We start from the raw sequence: 22,307 nt of genomic DNA on the forward strand, positions 1-22,307 counted from the left end.
AGGGGCAGGCACCCCTGCCACTGCTAGGGCCCTGGGCTGGGACGCAGTGGAGATGGGTGGGCCTGCGTCCCCCTCCCCCCTTCCTGAGCCACCCTGGGAGAACCTTACCCTCCTTACCATCCCTGACCAGCTCTGCCCATGGGCCGGGGCGCTAGCCTGCTTGTTGCCTGACCAGCCCTGCCCACGGGCCGGGGCGCTAGCCTGCTTGTTGCCTGACCAGCCCTGCCCACGGGCCGGGGCGCTAGCCTGCTTTTTGCCTGACCAGCCCTGCCCACGGGCCGGGGCGCTAGCCTGCTTGTTGCCTGACCAGCCCTGCCCACGGGCCGGGGCGAAAGACTAGGCGACCTCCCGGCAGGGGAGAGCCAGGAAGACCGGTCCCCCTCTAGGAAGGACCCAGAGGGGACCCCCGACACTGGCCCCAGAAGGGCACGTCTACAGGCAGCCATGTTGAGATCCTGTCCCACTGGTACCTTCTCAGATGGTCCTTATGGATAACCTTGGGTTTAGTACTGGGACCCAGCTGTATTCTATGCATCACTTCATTTGTTCAGGTCAGTACTGTATAAGGTCCCTCCCAAGATTTATCCAGGTTAGGGCTCCTACTCTTCTTTCTCCCAGGATTGTGGAACAAGACCAGGACCCCTCTTTTAAATGTTACCCGTATGACCTTATGTAATAGAATCTTTTCATTTTATCAGAGGTTATCATCACATTTTCTCTAGCAAAGTGAAATTTTTTTCATTTTCAGACTTTAGGGTTTCTACATAGTCCAAATGGTTCAAATTGTTCCTCTTCAGGAACTCCATACAAGAGGTTTGCTGGGATCTGTAGCGCAGGTTCAAATGTGAGATGTGCTGTCCTACACTTTGTACTCTCATTAGCTGCTGCTCTATAAACTACAATGGGATATGCTGATCCCAGTCCCTTTGGTGCTGTTCTACAAAGGAAACCAGCAGAACTTCCAGTGTCCTATTGAACCTTTCCACAGTCCCATCAGATTGAGGCTGTGTGCCTGTGCTGTGGTGGGGTGAGTTTTATGGATTCCAAGAATCTCACAAATAAGAGGTGAAATACTTTAGATTCAAAGTTTCTCTCTTGACTGGTGTATAACTCGCCTGGGATCCCAAATCTGGTGAAAATTTCATTCGCTAGAACATCTGCTACTGTTACAATCTCTTGGTTTCTTATTGGGTATGTTAGAAGCCTAGCCTGGCCTGAGTTGCTTGACCAAGTCGCTTGACCACTGGTGAGATTGTTTGATCACTGTCTGAGGCCTAACGCCTTAGCAGCCTGAATTCTTTTTACATTTGACAGAAACCAACAGATTGCTCAATAACCTTGTGGTGCCTCAGTTTCTGCATAGCTACAACAAATAATAACTAATGTGGGTTTAGCAAAACACAGCACATAGCTTGTTAGTTTGCAGCTGCACATAGCTAAAGATGAACAAGGACAAGAGTTTATACATTTTATGTTAAGGGGTGCTCTTTCCCACCATTTGGGGTGATTTTTCCCACCACCCCTCCCACTGCCAGAGGTTGTTTTGCTCCAATTTATCATGGTGAGAATATAAATATTAGTTCTCTCTTCGAGTGATTGCTCATATCCATTCCAGTATAGGTGTTCAGTACCCGGCACCGGGTCCAGTACCGACATGGCTGCAAGGCCCATGGCAATGGCCATATTGGGGACCTTGGCCTCAGCAAACCATCCAGGGCACGGGGTCAGCGCCCTCTGTGGGGGGCCCATCCGCTGCCACCTCCATCAAGCCAGCTAGATAAGGGGCACTCTTCCGAGGAAGAGTCTGACCCCAGGGAGGGCCCCTCTATGGGTCCCCTCCCACAGTCGTCCTCCTTGTCCCCTGCTGAAACAACTGCCAGGGACCAGAGAACCCCCCTCCCAGATTTTAATGCCCATCAAGAACTCCTAAAGAGACTAGCGGACAATCTCAAGCTAGATCTTAAGGAGCTCTCGGAAGAGGAGGACCCCCTCTTCGGAGTTTTGGGATCTGCGGGGCCATCCAGGGTCGCTCTCCCGGTACATGACAGGGTCCTCAAATTGGTTAAGCCTTTATGGGAGACCCCTGCCTCGGTGGCCCCCACCTCTAAAACGGCGGAGTGCAAATATTATATCTCTCCACAAGGGTTTGAATATTTGTATAATCATCCCGCCCCGGGAACATTGGTTGTGGACGCGGCCAACCAGAGGGACAGGCAGGGGGGCCAGGCCAATACTCCCAAATCCAAGGAGCATAAAAGACTCGACCTTTTTGGGAGGAAGGTCTACTTGACAGCGACTTTACAGTTCCGTATCGCCAACCACCAGGCGCTCCTTGGTCGCTATAATTTGAACCTGTGGTCCTCCCTCCAGAGGTTTGCCCAGGAGTTACCCCAGGACCTGGCAACGGACTTTAATACCATAATCCAGGAGGGAACTACGGTGGCAGGGGCGGCCCTCCAATCGGCCAGCGATGCGACAGATGCCGCAGGGAGGGCCATGGCGTCCGGCATAGTAATGCGTCGGTCTGCCTGGCTGCAATCGGGTGGTTTGCTGAGGCCAAGGTCCCCAATATGGCCATTGCCATGGGCCTTGTGGCCATGTAGGTACTGGACTCGGTGCCGGGTACTGAACACCTATACTGGAATGGATATGAGCAACACATCTCGAAGAACAACAGTTACTGGTAAGTAACCCTGTTTTATTACTAACAATGAAGGATATAGAAAGTGAAGGACATGAAGATAAGTGAATGAATGGATGTTGTGTAAAAAAGGTTATAAAAAGCCACCACTCAGACAAAGAAGCATGCTTCATCACCACCTGATTCTGCAGGAGATGCTGCTGGCCTGATCACCTGGCATTACTGTATACAGCCTCTGGATTAAACACATAACTCCTTGGGTCTAATGAGTATGGATATGTTGTAGTTAATTTTTGGCTTTTTATTGAACTAACTATCTAAGAAATCCTTGTGCATTAAACCTTATTGATCTAAATATTGGGCATACCATGTCTCACTGATAACTTACACTGATCATAGCAAGAGCCCTGCAACAGGGTACACTTCAGGCCATTTTGTGAAGTAGTCCATAGCTACCAGCAAATAATGATTGCTTGTCTCTGTGTCAGGCAAGGGCCCAAGAATACAAATGTTAGTGTGCCATTGATGCCGGCACGAGATACTGCTGCAATGGGGGCTCTCCCACTCTTGGTGGGACCCTTTGTTGTAATGGAATTTTCACATTTCCTGCACCAATTTTCTACATCCTGCCTTCACTTCACCCTCAAGAAATTCTTTCTTAGTTTGGTGAAGGTTTTTGCAGCCTAAAATGTCAAATAGTTTTCCAGTCATGACATAAACCCAGAACCTCCTTTTTCAGGCTCCTAAGAATGGGGTCCACAAAAGCCAGCATGTGGCTAATCAGTGGGATATACTGACAGGAGGGGTATGTCCTATTGTCCTGCCCCTTTCACTGAGCTTGGCACTCAAGTCCAGGCTGCAGGGAGGTGCCTATCTCTCATTAGCGATCCATGAACAAGAACCCGCCTCCTGCAGTCAGGTGGCTTTGGCATGTAAGTCATTTTTTGTGAGAATGAGTTAAGTGCTGCCTCACTCCACACAAGGTAGGGAGGGGGAAGGACTTAACCTATCCTTATAACCTTTAGCTCAGTATTTAGAATATTCATCTGGGATTCATCTACTGCCGTTACCCCTCTGCCTGTTGAGGAGAAGGGATTAGCATGGGGATCTGCCACCTTTCAGGTGAGTGCCCTAACCACTGAGCTATTGTGTCATTCTTGCTCTTTCTCTGGACCAACTAATATTTAATTACTCAATTAAAGTGGAACAAATTCAATAGAAGAGGTGTAGAGAGATCTATATCAGAATATCCTAGAGCCCAGTGTTTAGTGCACTCACTTGAAAGGATTTGCACAGGGATCATCCGTCTTTCTCCTCACTGGGTAATTCTCCATCTATTTTCCTCTGTTTCATGGATTGGACTGGGGTTTAGGCAGGCAACAGTGGTCCAGATGCCTAGAGTGAGTTACCAGTGCACATGCCTAGAGATAGAGACATAGGTGCCTAGGGAACTTTTAAAGTGGAAATATAGCTGCTGAGTGAGTTTAGTTGCCTACAGCATTAGGTACAAGCCAAGTAAGAGTTTTGTGGATTGCAGTGGTGCCTAAAACTGGAAATTAGGTGTCTAAATTGAAAGAATTCCTACCTGAATCCAACGTGTGGACATGGAGAGCAATGAAGAAAATTACGTAACAAGGCACAGGTGAATGCAACGTGGCACGGAAGATGGAAGAAGACTTCATCGTCCTAGAAGTTTGATTTAGATAACTGGAAAAAAGAATATAACAAAACACAATGTTGTAATTTTTACATATGTGCAATATATTATGGGGTGATGGCAGTCATTCATTATCAGTCTGATTTTAGAGCTCTCTGAAAAATCCACACAAATTAACATTGGCCTCAACACAGGTGAAAGTAGAATTTTCTACCAAACCCATAGGAATTGGACAAGGGGCTCCTGAAATATAGCACCCTAAAAATGGAGTTGTTCACTACATCAGCTTCAGCTTTAATTTGCCAACATTGAAGCTGAAATGACTTTTTGGGGGATTTGGGGTGAGGAGGGCGTGCACAATTCAGGCTTATAATGGAATCTCTGTGTCAGTCTAACTTATGGTGTGATAACTGAAGGGAACTAACTCTGCTAGTGATCCACACCCAGGAACTGCTCTCCTGGAGTCAGGTGACTTATGCATCTATGTTTCTTGTGAGTCTGAGTGAGGCAGGCATATAACTCCACACAAAATGGCCAAAGGAAGAAGAGGAAGTAGTTCTGCCCACCTTATAACTTCTAGCCTAGTGGTTAGGACATTCACTCCCATGAGATGTGAGAGCCCTAGGTTCAATTCCTCCCGCTGGCCAATGGGGAAAAAGAATTTAAACGGGTCTCCCACCTCTCAGGTGAGTGTGCTAACCAGTGACTTATGGGATATTCTGATGTTGGGCTCCCTCAGTCTCTCCTGGCTAAGCTCTTCCATTTTGAATAAATAATTAGAGAGTCACTGGAGCAGAGGGACTGGACTCTGGGTATCCCGCATCCAAGGTAGGTGCTGTTGTGACTATTTGACCTAAAAATGTACTCCAATTGTAAGTTCAAATGTAAAATGTATGTGCAAGTTCATAAGATGTCACAATAACCTATAACTTTTTGTCTGTTTGGAAATTAACAATGGACCAGTTGTTTTCAGTAAAAAATGTTATGAACAAGTGCATAAAAACCAGACAGAGAAACTTAATTAGTCCAAACAAGGAAAGCCTATTGATATGAGTCAAGGCCTGTGTTAATGTTGGATTTCATAAACAAGAAGATCTGGGTCTAGAAATTAATGGACCAAAATTGGTGTGGCAGATAGTGAAACTAATTGATGGAAAAAATAACGAGGGGATGAACTATGCTGCTCACTTTTGCCCCTTTTTGGAGTTCTTAAAAGGAGATTTTGAAAAATAATCATTGTACTTCCTTCAGCTCTCATCTTGTCTCAGCTCATTTCAACCCATCTCATCTCATCTTCTCTAACCCAAGGCCTAGGGACTTTTTTCCTGAGAGAAAGGCTGTGACAGGCCTTGGTCTTGTTTAAAGAATTTTTTTTTCACTAGTAAATTCTGAAAGTTATCATATCACCATCACAGACAGCCAGTCCTCAGTCCATTGGGGGGAAGGGGGATATCTAATTGCCAGCACCACAGAAACACGTAAGATCCAGTTCTGTCTTCGTTCCCTTTTGTTATACTTTCTGCTCCATTGTTATTTTTCCTTCTATCCTATCTCTCAGGCCAGGTCTACACAACAGACCTATGCCAGTATAACTATGTCTCTCAGGGGTGTGAAAAATCCACACCCCTGAGTAATGCAGTTATATGAAACTCAACAAATGCGAGTTCAATCAGGATAGCGTGGAATTCTTTGGATATATCATCTCATCTGAGGGATTCACCATGGAGCCACCTACAATGGCAGCAATATCTGACGGGGCCACACTGATGGATGTACATGGGGTGCAACAATTCCTGGTGTCCACCAATTTCTACAGGCAATTTATTAAAGGATTCTCTAGCCTAGTTGCACCCATAATGGTGCTCCAGCAAAAGGGGTCCTGGTTTGTTTAGTTCACAGAGATTAGTCAGCTTTTGATTGACTGAAGGCACTCGGCTCAGCACCCATCCTGATTCACCCAGATTCCACTAAATCATTTATGACCAAGTCTGATGCCTTGGATTTTGCCATAGGCACATTATTATCTCAACATGCAGGCCCCCACACCAATTCCACCACTGGAAGCAGCACCTGCAGCAAAGCCAGTCTCTAGGCATCTAATGAGCACAGCTGGTTTGTAGTAGGCTGCCTAATTGGCTACATCAACCAATATGCAGTCCACAATGGTAAATAAATTGAGAACCACAGACCTAGTCTAACCTGAATTATATAGGCCATTAAATTTCCCCATTATTCTGGTACTGAGCCAAATAACTTGTGGTTTGACTAAAACATCTTCCAGAAAGGCATCCAGTGTTCATTTGAAGACATTAAAAGACAGAGGATCCACCACTTCCCTTGGTAAGTTGTTCCAGTGGTAACCACCCTCACTGTTAAAAATCTGTGCCTTATTTCTAATTTGGATTTACCTGGCTTCAACTTCCAACTATTGGTTCTTGTTCTCCCTTTCTCTGATAGGTTAAAGAGCCCTTTAGTACCTGATATTTTCTCCCTATTATTAATTCAATGGCTATCCTTTAAAACTGAGGAAATACTTCAATAATTCAATAATTAAAGTGAAAAAACGGGTGAAATGGTATTTCATAAGAGAGAAAAACAGGAAAATCTGAGGAGATTTAATTAATTTTGCTAATTAGGTAGGAAAAAGGCAAAATATGAGAGAGTTTAATATCAATAGTAGATGTTTAGCGAAAAATAAGCAATATTTATGCAAATGATAATCATCCATAAATAGAGAGAAACTGATCAAAACCTGAGCGGATTTTACATCAACATTCAATACACGAGAAAAGCGAAAATCTGAGTGGTAATAGAGCAATATTTGATGACTGGAGAGAAAAGGGGCAAGATAGGAGAGGATTATATCTGCATATGGGTAATTTTATAGAACAGCAGCAATCTCAGAGGGGAGCTATATTACCTACAAAATACTACATTTAAAGAAATTGTTATCAGAGTTGTGGAGTCCAACACCCACAGTTGGGTAGTTTCAGAATCTGGACAATGTTAATTTCCCCCCTCATGTATGTGCATTAGAATACAGACAGGATCCCACACTGCACTGTTTATTGATGTAGGACCCTGCCTCACTCAGGGTTCGTCTACACTACAAAATTAGGTCAATTTCATTTAGGTTGATATTCAGCCACACAGTAATTCAACCAGCTATTGGTGTTCACACTACCCTCCTTTGCCCGTGGTGCGCATTCTCACCAGGAGCGCTTCCACCAACTGAAGTGGGGCATTGTGGGGCACCGACAGCCATGCGGGGCTGGAGCCTCCCCTGCCTTTGGGTGACAGTCCAAGCTGTGAGCCAATTTCACAGCATGGAGACTACCAGCAGTGAAACTAACATTCTTGTCAGAGTCACAGCTGCTATTGTCTAGGGCTCCTACAGTCAGCTGGGCTCACAGCTGGAGCTGTGAAACTGATGAGAATGGCAATTTCACTGTTGGTAGGCTCTGTGCTGTGATGCTGAGCCCCTCCCTGGGCTCATAAGTCTGGCTGTCAGGGCCTGGGCTGGGGGCCCCAGCTGTGAGCCTGGCACTGGGCTGACAGCTGGGGGTGGGGAGGCAGGGCTGACAGCCAACAGCGGATGTAAATAACGCAGTGTCTACAGGGACACTGCATTGCCATAATTGCACTAGTATAAGAGCTATCTATGCCTCTCATCAAGGTGGAGTTATTATGTAGGGGTAGTGGGCCACTTACTTTGGTGGAAGCAGCATTCTAGTGTAGACACTAACATAATTAGATCAATGTAAATTGCCTTAGGTGAACCTAACTCTGTAGTGTAGACTAGGGCGCAGTCCTTTTAGCCCAGATATATCTGATGGAGCAAACATGTCCCTGTCGGCTCTTTCACACTGGGGAGATTTATTCATCACTTTGGAATTCAAGGGGCCCTCATGATTTGTCTCAATGGGGAGGGGTCAGTAATGGGGTTAGATTCTGAAATGAAGAATAACCCCTAACACAAACACACTGACCCCACTCCTAAGTGCCCCTTCTCCCTTCCCCTCACACCCTTCCCTTGATCTCTAATTTTTCACCCTTTCCCTTCCTGACAATTGATCCCAGGGAAACCCTAAAGAGTCATGTTCACTGTCCACCCCAAAGCCCTTCTGCCCCTTCCCTGTTTCCCCTCTTGAATGGCCCACTTTGGCCCCTGGATCAGATCCTGCTGAGAGCCAGAATTTAGAGCAAGAACTGACTGCTGTTAGCTCAGTTCAGACCCTTCCTTCAGGCGCATTCAAAAGGGAGCAGATTGCCAGGACCTGCGAGATCTGAGGCTCCTGCATGCTGTTTGTTTCATGAAGACAACTCTTTCCTTCCTGCCCATCCTCAATAGACACTTTCAAGACTCTCACTTACCCGAAGTCGCTCACTCAGGAGCCGGTGTCAGCAGAGTCTGGGGCTGCCCCACGGGGCTCGTGCCAGCCATTGGAGAAATTCCATGCCAAGGAGTTCACCGAACCCATCCAAATACAAGTTTACAAGTACAAGTTTGCAAGTACAAAGTCTGCTGCAACAGCGCTGAGCAGAGCAGCCTGCACAGCATCTCAGAGCAGACAACAGAGGGAGAGGCCGGGCTGTGTCCACGTGATTTCTAGGCGCTCAGCCAGGCACCGGATTCTGTCCAGTCCTGTGAGTTCCCTTCCCCCCAGCTTCACCCACAACAGGAAACAGGAACCGGGAGGGGGAGCAAAAATCCCAGATGGTGCTGTCTGCCAGCGCCTGGGGTCCGGGATCCTGACTCCGGCTCCCTTCCCTCCCAGCCTTTCCGGTGTAGAACTGAGGACGGACCAATTGTGTGACTCAGACTGCACTGAGCATGCGCGCAGGATCTTGAAGTTCTTTTGAGGCGTTAAACCACTGCTTGTAGGAGAAGATGATTGTGACACTTGGAGGCATCATCTACATCAGATGATGCAAAAATGGCACCGTAGTGAGGCTGAAAAGAGATGTGTGGCTGAAAGTCTGCGAGGACCTGCAGGGAATGTATTCTGTGTATTAAAAGCCAGCAAGCCTGAGGCTGCTGGTAATGACTAACTCTCAGCAATCGAGGATGACTTTGGGAGCCTAGAGACAGAGGAAGACCTTCATTTCCAATTTCGGTCCCATTATCAACAGCCGGATGAAAAACTGTCTTCCAATCATTACAGATTGGAGCAAGCCCTTCAACTGTGCATCGACCCTAGAGGCACTGAGAGGAGCAGGGAACACTGTATCCAACTAGGACAGGTCATATGAGGTGCCATTTATGAAGACTTTTTAACTATGACATTTACACTTGTAGCGCGACTGGCCAGTCCTCTAGGCTTCCATCCATTGCTGCGAGAAGTCCTGGAGGAGGAGGGAAAGAGAGCTGTTACGGAGCGGAGTAAGATCCCAGTGAGCAGGACCATTGCTTCTAACAAACTGAAGGATGACCCTTGTCTATTCAACACTGAGGACCTCCAGCAACAGCTTAAAACCCTGCCAGCACAGCTCGCTGGGTTTATGAGGAGTAAGATGTCTCTAGGATCTCCAAGCCCAATCCTTCCACCAACTTTGCTAGAAATGAAGTACCCTCCTTTTCACCCAGGCAGAGTGCAACCACCCAGGAGATTACCTAGATTCCTGGGGCTCTGTGTGCTGCTACCTCAGGGAGGGGGGAGTTAAGGCAGACTCAGAGTTTGCCCAGCAACCAATAGAGATGGAGATGCCCCTCCCAGGGAGCTTAGGAGAGGGGAGAGACTATTTTTGGGAGTAGTCTGGAGCCAGGGAGGAGAAGGGGCTGGATTGGCTGTGTGAGGAGATGGTGAGCCCAGGTCTGCCTCCAAGGTTTCCTCTGAGAACTGGGGACTGGAAAACAAGATCCCTCACCTTCAGCCCTTCCTGCACCAAGGTATTTTCCTGTTTGTGTACCACTATTGGGAAAACTTCCCCAGCAGGCCGAGTTAGCTCCGCCTAGTTAGGCGGGAGGGTCACCACATGGCAGGCTCTGCTCTGGCTGTAAGGCTCTAGGTCTGAGGCCTGCTGTGAGTCTTCTTGGGCGCTGGGGTGGGAGGCTAAAGTTTGGATTTTTGGTGTCCTTTGGTAATGTGCACCTTGAGCATTGCACCCTTTTGTGTTGAGGGGATATCCTGGGACTAGAAGCCACCTGACGCTTGCATGGAGAAGATCCCTGCCAGCACACAGCAGCCCTTCTGCAGTGACTGAGGAATCCAGAGTCATCTCTGAAACCTGAGGATCAATCCCGGAGTTTGTGAGTGCCCCACCACTTAAATTCATTTAAAAAAAAATTAAAGCAGGTACACTGTGCTGAGTGGCTGGTGGGAATCCGTAAGAACCCAGGCCTGCCCAATAAAACCTATAAACAGATTGGCATTAAAGACTATAGCAGGGTGGAGGGGGCACTACACATGGAATGCCCGTATTTCAAAATTGTGGTGTGTTTGTGGGTGACATCCCCAGACTCAGGGGAGAACCATCCCTCTGGACCATCACTGCTCTACAAAAGCAGGTGCCACAACACCCCATAATCATGGTTTTCATACTTCATACTAAGCATGCAATATAAGATATGTAATGAAGGTTCATAATGTTTTGATAAAAACCACACTGCTGACCAAATATGTGTATCGTTACTGCATATTAAGTTTTAAGACTTCTGTTATTTAGATGTTACACTTTCTGCTGCAATTTTTACAAATTTCTCTACGAAGGCAGCGGTCAATGCACAGTAGGGTGCTAACAGATATTGGCCTCGAAGGGAGTTGTAAGTGTGATAATAGAATCGGCAATTCTATGACACTTGTGCAAGCACCATACAGGGGAATTACTCGGCCTTGTGAGTCAGCCAGAGCCCATCTGAACATGCCTATTTGCTGCACAGTCACAAGATACAAACTAAGGGACAGAGATTAGTTCCTTGTCTTAACCCATTCTCCTCCCACCACCTATGATGAAAGGTATGCAGATGCTGGAAGAGAGAGACTGCAACAAGAAAGTGGACCCGAGATTCAGTAAGAAGCTTGTCCACTGAGAACTATAACATCTACTGCGGTGAGAAAACTGCTTTATGTTGATGTTGTCTATAGTTACTTAGCATTGTCCAGAGAGATAAGTATCCTGCCATGGCTACTTATCATCAGCACTGTGCCCCCTCCACTCCTTGACCTTCACAGAAACTGTGTGGTTACTTTCTGCTTTCCAAAGTTTTCCCATGCCTCTGATTATTATGATGCTGAGCTTTGTATGTTACATTGGGTTTCTTTTGTACAGATTCTTTACAATTGAAGAAAATTGTTATCTTGAAAACAGCTGTCCTAGGCAAACAATTAACTGTGATCAACAGCAGCATGGCAGGTAAGAAGAGGGTTTAGATTAGGGATGTGACAGGATAAACACTGAACACCGTTTAACAAATTAATCTAACGTTTAACTGTGGGGTAGAAGACGACATGCTCTTCCCTAAGAGTAGGAGCCGCCCATCGGAGGGGGCGAGGCAGGGAGGGGTGTGTGTGTGGGAGAATGCCGGGCTCTGTCATCACCTGAGTTATTCATTAACAGAGGGACCCAGTCATCAACTCATTAACTCTTTTATTCCCACAGTTCTCAACTCATTAACTCTTTTAACTCCCCCATTCAGTAACCCTTTATCTCCTCCAGTCATCAACACATCAGCTCACAGTTTCCATGTGTTTTTTTACCATTCTTAACCATTTTTTTAAAGCTTTTAAACTATAAAAACTATTTATGAAGTTGGAATGCAATGTGTGCCATAATTTAAGCATACAAAGATTTCAGGTCATTGCAGTAAATCAGCAAACACATAACAGGCTGACCTGCACACCTTGTGATCTCCCCTCCAAGAGCCAAACCCACTAGATTCTGCTCAGTTTCCTTCCCCCCCCCCCCCCTCGAAAGTCACAGTGGAAGGAACTCACAGCATTTAACTGTTTAAACATTTGATATTTAGAACCCATAGGCTCTAAGATGAGAAGGCACCAATATGATCTTCTAGTCTGACCTCTGCACAACGCAGGCCACAGAACCTCACCCACCCACTGTAATAAACCTCTAACCTATGACTGTGTTATTAAAGTCCTCAAATCATGGTTTAAAGACTTTAAGGTACAGAGACTCTACCAGTCAGTGAGCCGTGTCCATGCTACAGATGAAAGCTAAAAACACACACAGTCTTTGTCAATGTGCAATGGGGGAAATTTTCTTCCTGACTCCAGATATGGTGATTGGTTAAACCCTGAGCATGTGGACAAGACTCACCAACCAGACACCCAAGAGAGAATTCTTGGTAATACCTCAGAACTTACCCCATCTGACATCTCTTCATAGGCCATTGGCATAGCTACCACCAGTACTCAAAGATCAGTCAATATCCAAACTATGCTGTCCCATCATACCCTCCCCTCCATAAATCATCACACTCAGTCTTGAAGCCAGTTAGGTTTTTTGCCCCCACTGCTCCCCTTGGAAGGCTATTCCAGAACTTCACTCCTCTGACAGTTAGAAACCTGCGTCTAATTTCAAGTCTAAACATTCTGATGGCCAGTTTACATAGATTGCTCATTAACTGAATTTTTACAACCCTAGTTTACATATATTTCTCTTATTTTTGTAGTACATTCTGTATTATTTTCAAACACAGTTGCTTTTCTTTTTTTTTCTTTAAATTAACATGCCTTGGCTGTTCTATTTCCTGTCCTGATGTACTGTGACTGTAGTTGCTGAGCATCCTATAGCTGAGCTAATAATTTAGAATGAAATATCATCTCCACTGATCTAATACAGCCATATTTGGTATGACACAAATACTTTGAGCTTATGAAAATTATTCACTTATGTATCTGTAATAATTGTCAAACATTGTACATGTTGCCTTACCTTGCTTATATGTTTTTAATTTACATGTCATTCATAATACCTGAAGTTTGATTATTAGATGGATAGATAATACATGTTCACAATTATGCACCTGTTAACATTGTGAAATGTTTTCTTCTATGAACACTCAGGAAAATCATTTGAGGAAAAAATTGCTCAGGTTTTGGAATATAAGACCAGTAACACATACCCTGAAGGAATGAATAAAGGACGCCGATTTACTCTGCGTCGATTTGCTGCAAACTTTTCTTTGGAAGGCAAGGAATATTTTTTCACGTGTACTACACACACCTCTGACAATCACTGTTCAACATAGAATTGATGTAAATCTAATTAATTACCTATGTAAGCAATGCAACAAACATATCTGTCAACTACATCATAGTTACTCAACCTGTGGTATGCATACCTCTGGGGGTACGCGGGGAAAGACAGAGCGAAGGGGAGGCGGGTGGCAGCTGCTGACTTCTGGGGAAGCTGGGCGGCAGCAACCTGCTTCCCACCCAGTCCCAGCTCCCAGCTGGGAGGCGTGTGTCAGCCCCCAGTTTCTGGGGAAGGCAAGTGGTCACAGCTCCCAGCTGGGAAGCAGGTGGTAGCCACTAGCTTCTGGGGGAGGCAGGCAGAAGCCCCCCGCTTCCCGCCAGGTCCCAGCTCCCAGGTGGCAGCCCAGTGGCAGCCTTGTGCTTCTCGTGAGCTGGGCTTGCAGGTGAGTGGCAACCACCTGCACCCCGGCTCCGAGCCAAGGGACAGCCTCCAGTGCCCCGGTTTGAAGATAGGCAGCAGCCACCTGCCCACATCCCTGGGTCCCAGCCGGCGTGGAAGCCTCCTCTGCCCCAGCTCGGATTGGGTGTCAGCCGCCCACCTCCCAGACTGGCTTGCAGGCGGCAGCCGCCTGCAACTTGCCTAGGTGGCAGCCCCCTTCCCTGATTCAAAGTCTGGTGCACAGAAAACTTGTTAATTTCACTGCTGTATGACAGCCCCAGATTTTACCAGTTACCCTCTTTTCCTGTCTCTCTCTCTCTCTCGTCCTCCTTGCCTGTGTCTCTCTCACCCCTTCCTCCTCTCAAATCTATGGCAAAAAATTTGGCATGGCGCTGTATATTCCCCAGCATTGGCATGCTAGCTTGGCCAACATCACCTCTAGCCCAGGTACACACTTGAGTTGCGCACCCCCGGTGTAAGGGTGGTAACCCTACCCACACTAGATCTGACATCTGTCATATCACTGCCTTGTATACTCAGCCCTTCTTCCAACATATGGCTCACATTAGTCTGTAAATCTAAAATCCAATGGAAAATTGAGTGTTGGGTACTTATTAAAAGTTTCAGAAGCTAGGGGGTACTTGCTTCTTAAAAGGTTGAGAAACAGTGAACATGACATCTGAGAATACATTCAAAATATTTCCCCAAACCCATATAATTCTGCTTTATTTCTCACGTCTGTAATCCACTGTGTGCTGCAAAGAGCAACAACAATCCAGATATGTTCAATGAGCAAAGATTTCCAGTCTTCAAAAACAAATCAACCTCAATTTCTCACCATGTAGTGTAATTATCCCTCCCCACCAACACCCTACTCATGCCAAGACTACTGTTAGTGTATACACATCTTTTTTATATGCATATCCATTATAATGAATCAAAACTTTGGAAAATAAATTGGATTACTTTCGATGCAACATTTAATGCAGTAATAACGGATCTATGTTTTGCGATTACCAGGGGGAACACTTTTTCATTCTTCAAAAGGAAGAAAGGTTGTAGTTGTGCACACCATGAAAGAAGCGAATAATCTCTTTCAACAGTGTCATATCAGTGCACATGGTGGACATCAAGGAGTTAACAAAACTAGAGTTGCAATGACCTCCAGATACTATTGGCCGGGGATGACAAATGACATAGCAAATTGGGTATGTTAAGTAATATAACAAAATACAGAAGTATTTAATTTACAATTGCACTAAAAACTGTGACTGTATATTCCAAAGAATGATATTTATACATGTGATGTCAAAATGTGAACTCCCTTTCTTAGCAATAGTATTGTCATATAAGAAGGTTAATGTCATCATATTCTTCCATCCAAACTAGGTTGCACAATGTCTGAATTGCCAGAAAGTGGGAAAGGAATTCAATGTGGATACCACCTTGAAAAGCATAAAGGTCAATGTTTCACTGTGATACGTACATTGTAGTACCTTTCTTCAGAAAAATCGTTATCAGAGCTTTCATTGTCAGACAGGTCTGAATATTCTTTGTGACAACAGCCATCTGTGAGATGCATTCTTGTGCATTTCCTTTAAGAAACAGTAAGAAATCTTTTAAAAACAGTGTCCTATAATAATAATTGATCATCATTATTCATGTTTAATATTGCTGGTTGAAGAGGCCTTGTTTTTGGCGCAACCCGTGCTATGCATACGGGTGGCATAGTGAGATGTGACAATGACCTTTGTTTTCCTTTTGAACTGTCATGACATGTTTGTGCCAGTTGATTGTTGTATCTTTGTTCTTATCCCATTCCTGCGTTCGTTTCTGGTTTCCTACTTTTCATGTTTTTATTCCTTGGTTTGTCTTCATTTTCTCAAACTGGTAAACGACCTTCAGATTGAGTGGCTGTTGGAACCATATCAGATGGTTTTGGGAGCTTACTGACAATGGGCTTATTCAACATGTTCATTAACAGAAATGCAAAGTATGACTATAACCTGTACCCCTGCATATAGGTTACTCGGCCCTGGGAATTGGTTGGAATTGATTTAATAGGGCCATTACCTATGACAAAGAATGGATACCAATATATAATGACAGCGACAGATTATTTTACAAGATGGGTGGAAGCATTTCCACTTCAAAATAAGTCAGCATATGAGGTGGCAAAGAACGTATGCAAAATGCTCCTTCGATTTGGATGTCCAGATCAGATTCTGTCAGATCATGGATCTGAATTTAATGATAAGGTATAGAAATCTTTCTGCAGTTCTTCTTATTGTTTCTTCAACCATGGTTTCAGGTCTCAGATACTTGATGATGAAGATGAGTTTTATTAACCGGGTAATCTTTATGAAATGTGGATTGCTGATGCCAATGTAAACAGCCACCTTTTTTCCTGCAAACACTGCTGTTCACGGTTGTTAAAATGTTCTGTGTTTTGGTGTCACACCAAAAATTATCCCCAATATGTGATTGCAGGAACTAATTTTGAAAAAAGGGATAGTAAGCCACAGCAGCTGCATAGAACAGCAATGTCGATTAGGAAAAGTAGCATTCCTTTTAATGGATGTATATGTATCTTGATGGCTTAACTATTTCTCTTTCAGTTAAATCTTGAGCTTTGCCAAAAATTTAAAATACACCGTAGCTTCACCAGCCCATATCAGCCACAAATGAAGGGACTGGCTGAAAACACAAACAAATCCATCAAAAGGTAATTTTGGGGAGTGGAAAAATAAGAGTGCCAAAGACAAGCAGAACGCACCATGTGACAAGTTGCAGCATGCTTCTACCTTGTCACTGCCTATCTATTGCGTTGCAAATGTGTTTCCCAGTGTAGGCTGGCGACACTGCACAACAGGGGCGTCACAACCCTTCCTCGGGCAAGGCTCCGAGGAAGGCCACAGCGTCTTGCTACACCCATACTGCACATTCAGTTAACGCTAATAGTAATGATGCACTTTGAAGCTATCCTCCTTGCACCCTTTTCATTACGTATAATGTGTTGTGCTCAATACTGTAGCAATCCTTTTTTTTTTTTTTTTTAACAAAAAACTCTATAACCATTTGTTACAGAGCATTGCAGAAGTGTGTTGATGAAAGTGAGAGTAATTGGGATGAATATCTTGATGGCATTTTATTTTCTTTACGATCCAAACCAAACATGAGTACCAAAATTTCACCATTTTGAATACTGTATGGCTTTGAAGCGAAATTTCCAGACCAAGTCCCAGAGAATTACATGGTACGTATATTGAATTACCATCACTGTTCTTTTAAATATGTTACTCTGTGAGTCTGACTCTTACAAATACAGCCATCTCCATTATTTTACAAAGTTACCAAATGTCAGTGAAGAGGACGTAGATGACACAGTTTTGGAGGTTGGGGAAGACAAAGAATGGTTTCAGAAAGGTAAGAACCACAAGCAATAGTTTTAAACTATTTTTTAAGATGCTTGCTTTGGACCATGATTAAAATTTTCAGTTAATAATGGCAGCATTCACTATGGTGGGATGGAGACAAAGGGAACTATAAACATGCATGAAGGGTTAGGGTTAGTGCATTACCTATACCTTCTGAGGCCAGAGTATATGGTAAGATAACAGGAAGATGGGATTAGACCACATAAGTGTTTATTATCTGAATACTTCAGTAGGGTATATCTCAGGTTTGCTTCTGTAATGGTGAGACTGTATGAATAATGTGTTGAAGTATTGGAAAATGTGGATGGGGTGAATTCTTCCTCTTGACAGACCAGCAATATGTAATTTGTTGAGTACATCAAGATGAGTATATGTAAAGTTTTTGTCACAACATAATCATCCTTTGAGTACATTGTATTGATTTTTCAGACCGTTTCAGTGGTTGCTAACCTTTTCGAGTGTAAGCCCCACTAGTTAACAATAGGTAAAAAGCCCCCCTACCAGCGATAAACACATATAACATATAATGATAATAATAACAACAACACTAAATTACATAATAACAATAATAATAAATGACTCTTACCTGAGTAAGAAGCTAAAGCTACCCTGGCACAGCTGCCACCTCACGCCCTGTGTGGCCCCACTTCTTCCCATCCCTCATGGACCGAGGGTAATGGAGGCGGGTTGGCTGGGGATGCTGCAGGCCTCCACCAGCGCGGGGTTGCTTCTCTCAGGCCAGGTGCCCAGCCACTGTGGGGCAGGGGGTGGCCAGAGCAGAGTTCAGGGCGGCTGCTGAGCTCTGGCCGGCGTGGGGTTCAGGGGGGCTGCTCTTCCACTTTGGCTGGCGCAGAGCTCAATGTCTAAATGACTTCAATATTACTGAAGCCTCATGGACCGCCTGGAATCTTTGGTGCTCCCCCAAGGGGCTCCTGCCCCCTAGGTTAGGAACCATTGGTTTGAGAAACACACACACACACACACACACACATGTTGGAGCAAATATATAAGTACATTATGGTTGTTTGAAAAACAAAAACAAAAGTCATGGTCCAATATCTAGACACTTGCACATAGACCTCGCCCAATAACCTACCTAAGGATCAGGATTGTTGTATGAATTCCAGTACAGTAATCATTTTCACCACCAATGACAGCCATCTCTTGAGGACTGATTGTACGTATAATAAATATTATTTATGGAGTAGTCCAGTCAATAGAAATTAGTTATCATTATCTAGTCAGTGATTTCATATTCTCATCTATTACTTATCAAAGGTCCAGTGTGACTCTTGTAAGAGGTGGGCACATATCTCCTGCCTCCCCGATGGAATCAATGAAGAAAACCTACATGTTGAGCACAAGGAGTACAAGTGCAACAAGTGAGCATAGTTCAAATGTTTTAAAAAAGTGTAAATTGTATAATGGTTGTATATAGAGACATGTTTGAGTGTTCTTGGAGTACCGCATCTGGCATATAAATGGAAAATAGAAAAGTTTCATATTACTGTTCAAGTCCTTAGAGGAAAAAAGATGTTCATAATTCTGTATCATAACATATGTTTACATACTTGTTTTTGAAGACATGTTTGAAAAATCTTTGTTCTTGATTATATATTTGTATACAATAATAAAGTTTTTAAAATTAGAAGAAATACCTCTCTTCCTTGCTATTGTTGGCATAATTGAAACTTGGTGGAATGAGGCTAAAGAATGGGATAAAGTTATACCAGGGAACAAAATTATTGTAAGAATACAATAGATCGGCCTGCTGGGTGGACTGGCGCTATAAATGAAAGAAAGCATATCAACCAATGAAGGAAAACTTGCAAATGAACCAAATATAAAATGGAATGTCTCTGGATCGTAACTCCACGCTTCATTAATAGCAATTTAGCAGTAGGGATATACTCCCGCTCACCTGACCAGGATGGTGATAGGGACAGTGAAATGGTATGGGAGATTACAGAGGCTATAAAAATAAAGAACTGAATAAAAATGGTGGATTTCAACTAGCCCCATATTGACTGAGTTTGTCATCTCAGGGTGGAATGCAGAGAGAAAATTTCCAGGCACCTTAAATGTAAGTTTCTTGGGGCAGCTAGTCCTAGAACACACAAGAGGAGAGAAATCTTTGCTTTAGTGGTAAGTGGAGCACGGATGTGGCACAAGGGGTGAATATAGATGAACTGCTCGGTAATAGTGGCCAGAACATAATAAAATGAAACACCCGTGTGGGAATTATAACAGCAAAACTGATCACCATGCTACCATTTCATTGCAGAAAGGGGCACTACACAAAAATGAGGACGTTAGTTGAACCCAAAATTAAAGGTAGAGTACTGAAAGTGAAATATGTGAAAGGTGCATGGAAACTTTTTAAAGACACCATAACAGAGGATCAAGGTAAATATATACCACAAATTAAAACACATAGAAAGAAAAGGAAAAAGTCACAGTAGCAAAACAACAAAGTAAAAGAACTTAAATCCTATGGAGGAAAATAGAAAGGGGTTTAAATGGCGGCAAGTGACATGTAAAAATATAATTAGGAAGGAGAAATAGGAATCTGAAGAACAGCTAAACTGAAAAAGAACAAAGGAAAACATTTGAAAAGTATATCAGAAGCAGGAAGAGTTCCTGCTCAAAAACCAGTGGAGTGAGGTAGCATATTTTGACGGAGACATGCATCTGCCCAAATTTGTTACCCCTGGACCAGAGGATGCAAAAGGTGAGAGGTATGAGATTGTGACAGACACATGCCATCAGGCATCCTGGGTGTCAGAAACAGAGATGAGACAAACTGTTGCGGTACTGCGGGGGTCACAGGTTTTGTCATCGAGCATCTTATGTGCCAGAGACAGATCACAAACTCTGCCGGACTTTCCTCCCTGCCAGCTGCTCAGTTGCCTCTAGGCTCCGACTCCTTGCATTCATCCACTCACACACCCCCAGCCTCTCCGCTGGCCACACCAATGCCTCTGGGTCCTGACTTTCACCTGCTTCACTCCCCGCCTTTCCAGCACCCACCCCCTTTCCTCCCTGCCTCCCTCCCTTCCTGCTAGCTACTCAATTGCCTCCAGGGTCCTTCTATTCACCCACTCATTCCCCCCTCCCTGCAACCGTGCACATGACCTCCAGCAGCCTCCCCCGCCAAGCTGCAGTTCTTGCCCCCAAAGCAGCCCCCTTCCTGTCTCCTGCCAGGTGGCTCAGGGCAGTTGCTGCACATGTAGCCAGACTGGCTGCTCTGCAGGGAAAAACAAGTATTTCCCTCCAGCCGCCTGGCAGGAGCTGCAGTTCTTCATGCACCCCACTCACTTCTCTCACCTGAAAGGTAAGTGAGGCAGCCTTTCCATTCCAAGAGCTCCTCAACTTTTGCTAATATTCTGATCCACACAATTGGTGCATCAAAACCCAGACGTATTATTTGCACATGTCTATGTGCTCATTTGATTTTTCCTAATGTTAACTGAGTATACTAGGAAAAATTGTCAGTGGCCACCAGCAACAAAAAAGCTGTTGTGAGAACCACTGCACTAGACTCAAATAACCTTTCCCCACAATTATTTATTTTTTAAAAGAAGAAATGGACAGAGACAGATTTTAGCAACTTGAGGCCATGGGTGGCGTGTGACACCTGGGCTGTGACCCTGCCACCCTGCTCCGCCCCTGATAGGCCTCCTCCCCCCCCGAGGTCCCGCCCACTCCACGTCTTTTTCACCCCAGGCCCTGCTCCCATTTGGCCCCCTCCCTCCAGGCCTCCAGCTGCCTCTCGTGCTTCTCTGCCCCCTCCACCAATAACCCCCCCAATTGCTGCTTGTTCCTCTCTGCCCCCTCCCCCGAGAGCTCACCACCCACCGTTTGCTCTTCTCCACACCCTCACCCCCTTTGTGGAGGGGGTGGAGAGGCACAAGCAGCAATTGGGAGGGTATTGGGGGGGTGGGGGCAGAGAGGTGTGAGAGGAGAGTGGGGGCGGGGAGGAGTGAGCGAGCAGTGAGCCTCGGGGACAGAAAAGAATGAGTAGCGGGGGGGCCTCAGGGGAGGGGGCAGACAGGCGGGAGCAGCGGAGGGGGTGCAGGTGGAGAGGAGCTTGCAGTGGGAGGGGGAGCCTTGGAGGAGGAGTCAGAGAGGAGCAAAGGATGGAGGGGGTGGGAGTGGAGAGGACTGAAGTGGGCGGGGCCTTGTGGAGCAGGGGCAAGAAGAGGAGCAGGGCTGGTGGGGCCAGGGGGAAAAGGACCAGGGGAAGCAGGGACTCGGAGTGGGGCCATGGCCCAGGTGCCCTTTTGGTGGCAGTGCTCCAAAGGCGGTGGGCCAGAGCACCTGCAAAGGGAGGTGCACCATGGCCTGTTTGGGGAAGCTTAGCCTTCCCTAACCTCTCACCCACCACCCAGGCCTGACTGAGGCAGCACGCTGTGCATCACAGACATCACTGCTTGATCGTCTCTGCAGAACAGTTTCCGGGCTCACCCTCTCTGCTCCAGGATCCCTCGCTGTCTGGGATCTCGGCTGTCTGGGTATTTCTGCCCCAGTCCCCAGCAGTCTGTCGGGCTGGAAGTCTGTCCTGGAACCTTTGCCTGCACCGACGACAGGGGAAATCTCCCTCTAAGGCTTTCCAGCACTGTGCGATGCAGGTGCGTTCCTCCTGGAGATAGAGCAGGGGGGTTGGAACAGCCCTGGCACCTGGCGGGAAATTCACTCTCATTCATTCCTTTCACAGCACTGGGTCTCTTCCCCCCAAACCAGTGTGGGGTCCCATACCCCCAATGGCAGTTATCCAAGCAGGGTCTGCAGCAGACCAGAGACGTGTCCACTGGGAAAAGCTCAGGCCTTGCCACTACGCGTCCAAGTCACAAAGCAGGGTGGAGAGAGATCCTAGTCCTAGCAGCCAGGAGGCGGGGCCAGGAGTCTCTAGGCTTCCACTAATGGGGGGCTCACACTGGGGGGGATCCCCTCTGGAAGCACCTGACACTGCTCCTAG

At 45.6% G+C, this 22,307-nt stretch overlaps 1 protein-coding gene and 1 long non-coding RNA gene across 4 annotated transcripts in view; one reads left to right on the forward strand and one right to left on the reverse strand.

Moving 5' to 3' along the window:
• LOC137160156 (butyrophilin subfamily 1 member A1-like) overlaps window positions 1–21,924 on the reverse strand; it is a 42,017-nt gene extending 20,093 nt beyond the window's left edge. Inside the window, exons 1-2 of one of the 2 annotated variants that reach the window (XM_067558604.1) lie at window positions 21,797–21,924; window positions 4,227–4,348 (exon numbers count right to left, since the gene is read on the reverse strand). In XM_067558604.1, coding sequence (XP_067414705.1) covers window positions 4,227–4,323 — 97 coding nt within the window. In that variant the 5' untranslated portion in view covers window positions 4,324–4,348; window positions 21,797–21,924. Of the gene's footprint in view, window positions 1–4,226; window positions 4,349–8,672; window positions 8,861–21,796 lie in introns of those variants that run through there. The other variant, XM_067558603.1, reaches the window with a different exon arrangement.
• LOC137160157 (uncharacterized) lies at window positions 10,456–18,908 on the forward strand. Of its 2 annotated transcripts, none has more exons than XR_010921802.1 (8): window positions 10,456–10,548; window positions 11,568–11,651; window positions 13,322–13,447; window positions 14,913–16,150; window positions 16,511–16,617; window positions 16,980–17,148; window positions 17,243–17,318; window positions 18,608–18,908. It is a non-coding gene; the product is annotated as an uncharacterized lncRNA (long non-coding RNA). The 2 variants fall into 2 exon arrangements; XR_010921801.1 differs by lacking the exon at window positions 10,456–10,548 and adding an exon at window positions 11,196–11,348.
• Window positions 21,925–22,307: the final 383 nt, after the last annotated feature.

Source organism: Emydura macquarii, unplaced genomic scaffold (genome assembly GCF_026122565.2).
Source record: "Emydura macquarii macquarii isolate MOO-44397 ecotype Brisbane River unplaced genomic scaffold, CSIRO-AGI_Emac_v2 contig_2156, whole genome shotgun sequence".
In the NCBI taxonomy this organism is placed as follows: Eukaryota; Metazoa; Chordata; order Testudines; family Chelidae; genus Emydura; species Emydura macquarii.